A 4,073-nucleotide genomic window follows, 5' to 3' on the forward strand; every position below is an offset into this window, starting at 1 on the left:
GAGAGAAGCATATAAAAGTAATAAATCAAGTGTTATTTAAGGTCTAAGAAAGGGATGTCTTTGGTGGGATCAGAAAAGGTATCAAAGTGTTCTACTGAATTTGTATAAGCATGGGTAGGGAAAACTAAAATGTGAATATAATAAAGGGGATAAGTAGTTCTTTGCAAGAAAACCTATGAAAGATCTGGTATAGGTAATCACAGTGGAGAAAATGTTTGTTAGCAAATATTAGTTCATACGAAACCAGGCATATGCATTTTCTTCTAAGAAACCTTCCCTGATCAATCAACTACCTATGGCTGCTTCTTTATTCTGCATTACTTTATCAATTTGTGCAAGAAATCTTTATTTATAAGGCACAAACTGTTACTAGATTGTGTTTTCTATTTGTCTGATGTATCTAAGTCCTATCTCCCCAACTAGACAGAAGATAGGGATTTTTTTCTGACTTCTATTTCACCACTTCTCAGAAATGTGTTGTGCAAAATATACACTGAATAAATGCTCACTGAATGAGATTAGTAAAATAATAAATGGAATTTTAATTATAAAATTTAATTCAATTTCATCATGAGAATTCCCAAAGGGATATTGTGAAAATTGATCTTTAGGAAAAATTAAAAAGAAGAAAAATTAAAAACAAGTATTAACCATAGAGTAATAGAAACCTCATCAGTTTCAGAGCCTAATCTACGGTCTATCTTATTTCAAATGAACATTTATCTTACTAAAAAGTTAGAGCTTATGATGAACTAAGTATTAGAAAGATAGGATTTCCATTACATTTCTTAACAATGTTCTTTTGTGATTTGTAATGATGTACATAAAAAATGGATCTCAAATCACAAAGATATCTAGTTAAATGACCCATTTAATATGAAATCACTTAATTAAGTTTACCATGAGGACAAGAGTAGTGACAAATTCAGTAAAAAAAACATCAGTTAAAACTGATCTTGTGATTTATATAGACAAAATAACTGGCCAAACAAATTTTTCAGAATTTCCCTGTTCTCTCCATTACTTCCAGTTGCCAGGACTTGCTTGTCCTGGATGTTACATCTTCACTACTGTTCTGATGCTGTATGGACAGTGTTAATATGTCATTAGCATCAATACTGTAAACAACTTGGGTATACTTAAATGTAAGAGTCTTTAAATAAAACATTAAACTGAAGTCTATCATTCTTAAGCTAGTGCCTTTCTAGCAAAGATTTTCTTCAGTGACTTTTCTTCCATACTTATAATACGAAGCTGTTTCTCCTTGGTTTGTACAGAGTCACAAGAAGGTTTTGAGTTTCCATTTTTTTTCAGCGCTAAAATGAACAAACACTTTATTACTATTATTTGAAATTTCAGCATTAGGTATTTTTTGGGGTGGCATTCAAAGTTATTCAAGTGGAAAAGAAAAAATTCAAACCAGTCACCAGATCCAAAATTAGCATTTTATTCAGAACGCTGGGGTCAGAGGTGTATCATTTATATTCTGGTACACAATACAGAGGCAAAGCTGTTGTCAGAAGTCTCTTCAGTTTAAAAGCTTTTTTTTGTTTTTGTTTTTTTTAAACACACACTTAGTAGTGCCACCAGTGTCAGGCCACCCCTTTCTTTTTTTGGTACAAATTATGTAAAACATTTGTGCTAAGAACTTTTCTCCCTCCCCAAACAAAAAAAAATTAAAATTAAAAATAAAATTAAAATTAAAAAAATTAAAAATTGAGTATTCTAACTACAGCTCAACAATTGAATCAAATGTCACTTGTTTTAAACCTGTTTTGTAAATATTTTATCCATAACGAAAGATATAAACATGCAAAAACCTGAATCCATAGTCCAAATAATACATACACATGTTCTGAAGTTTTGCACTTCTCCATAGACTATGCCAATAAAACATTATGTACACATACGATTTTTACATTGAAGTGGAAAAAAATACAAGAAATAAAAAAAGTGTACATGGATTAAGACCAAAATGTGTCTAACATTCTAGCTTAGGAAAAAATTCAATTCTGCTACAAATTGGTGATATGAAAACTCCCTTTATTTGCAACCAGCTGCGTAAGTTTTAGAATTTTAGTGAAAAAAAAAATCTAAAGTCTAAAACTAGAAGTAATGTACATTTCTCAAGCTCATGGTCTCCTCCCCCAAGGTAATAAAATCATTCCATGAGGTTTTTCTTTTTTTTTTTTAAATTCTGTATTTTAATAAAAGCAAATGCAATGTAACAAAAGCATGTTGAAGCATATCATGGTTTAACTTACTGCTTCCACCCCAACATATTTGTCTCTTTTACTTATCATTTCAGAAATCAGTACCATTAAAGCCTTAAACATAAAACTAATTCCGATCTGAAAAAGGTACAAAAAGGCACATAAAATCCCAGTGCTTCTGTACTGTAAAATTCAAGTGTAACTGAGCTCAATATTTTTTTTTTCCAAACAGTATTGGATCACTGATATTCCCACTGAGCCCCAATGGGTTTGCAGCCTATGCCAAAGCCTTCAGCAAGCACTTGTGCTAGTAGACTACAAGGTTAAAGCCTAGCTTCTGTATGCTTTTTTTTGTTTGTTTTTTGGGGAATATCAGTTGAAATGTTTGTACTTGTCCAAAAACCAAGTTCATTCTGTAGTTCAGTCATCACCACCGCCATACATATCGGCAAGTTTCTTGAAGCGTGGGCCCCAGTCATTTAGGTAATCATAGTCCTGCTCACCACCACTACTTGAAGAGTTAAGGGAACTCAAAGATCCGGCAGTGGAGCCACTGCCTTCATAGTCAAAGACTAGCAGGGAGTCATATGGTGGAGCTGTAGGGTCATTGTCAGCAGCTTTGAGTCCCTGAGGGAAAGAGGTAGAGAGAGAGAGAGAAAGAGAAGGGAAAAGGGGAAGAGGGGGAGAGAGAGAGACACAGAGAGAAAGAAGATAAATATGAGGTTACACATCTCCAAAATGATTTAATATCAAGATAGCAACATTAATATCACAATCATATCCCTTTGATGTCAATATTGATGCTGTCTTTTGACAATATCAATTGTTAAGTGACACAATATCACGTTCAATTCCTTTTGTGTAATCTCTTTCAAGGTATCAGGTAAAAACTACCAACTTTTTCAAAATAATCACTTCATATCAATGCTAAAAATTACGTATCTTTGTTATTTCTTCAAAATACAAAGAATGAGTACTTCTTATTTCCCCCTCCTGGCTTAATTTGTACCCCCTCAAAAAAAATCTAAATTATCTGCCTAAATTAGGAAACAGGGTTTTTAGGTAGTGGTTGAATTAACTGGGGAAGCTGAGTGACACAGACAAGACTGCAATAGAAAAACAAAGAAACAAAAATATCATAAGGTTATTATAGGAAAGAAAACAATTGCATAGTGGGGCATTTGTTTTAAATAGGCATTTAAATATGAATTTGAGTAGGACTAATTCTTACCAAAATATTTTTTCGTTGAACTACTTTTTTCTTAATTTCTAATTGGACCAAAAGAAAATTGTGAAATGGATCCTCTAAAATGCCCACTGATGGACACTTTTAATAGAATAGTGCTGACTTTAGTCTCCCTAGTTTCTGTTTAACCCAGAACAATACTACTGTGCCCTCAAATTTTAGGGAAAATATTTTTCTTCTTTATTCCTTCTGTATTTTTCTTGGGAACTGAAAAACCACATCATTTTCTCTACTTTGTACCACTGCCAGGAGATGCCCTTTTTCCCTCTCATTTGGGTATTTGCTGGCTGAAGCTGATGTTTCTTATCTCTATGTCTTCCTTCGTAATGCATTATGTAATTTAATTTCATGATATTTTTCACAATTAAGAAGAAATCTAAATAATCTAAAGTTCATCATTTTTAATCCCTAAACAGTCTTACTTCTACAATTACTGTCTAAGCAACAGTGTATTTATCCTAACCTTATTTTTCCAAAACATAGTCTTGTCCAATATTTTAAGAAAATCATCAATCTATTCCTTTTGTTTAAATAATTTTTTTTTCTAAGGACTCTCCAATTTTTTTATTCATAAGATCAACTGAGGAGGAAGAGTGAATTAGACAATGGGAGAA

At 32.4% G+C, this 4,073-nt stretch overlaps 1 protein-coding gene across 1 annotated transcript in view; it reads right to left on the minus strand.

The window, feature by feature from the left end:
- Positions 1-1,431: 1,431 nt before the first annotated feature.
- Positions 1,432-4,073, minus strand: part of CDH2 (cadherin 2) — a 270,984-nt gene continuing 268,342 nt past the window's right edge. Inside the window, exon 16 of the mRNA XM_069099842.1 lies at positions 1,432-2,840. Within this exon, the coding sequence (XP_068955943.1) occupies positions 2,634-2,840 (207 nt within the window). The 3' untranslated portion in view covers positions 1,432-2,633. The remainder of the gene's footprint in view (positions 2,841-4,073) is intronic.

Source organism: Petaurus breviceps, unplaced genomic scaffold, assembly GCF_028583685.1.
Source record: "Petaurus breviceps papuanus isolate PSGF00001 unplaced genomic scaffold, PetGlider_PUasm1.0 38, whole genome shotgun sequence".
Classification (NCBI taxonomy): domain Eukaryota; kingdom Metazoa; phylum Chordata; class Mammalia; order Diprotodontia; family Petauridae; genus Petaurus; species Petaurus breviceps.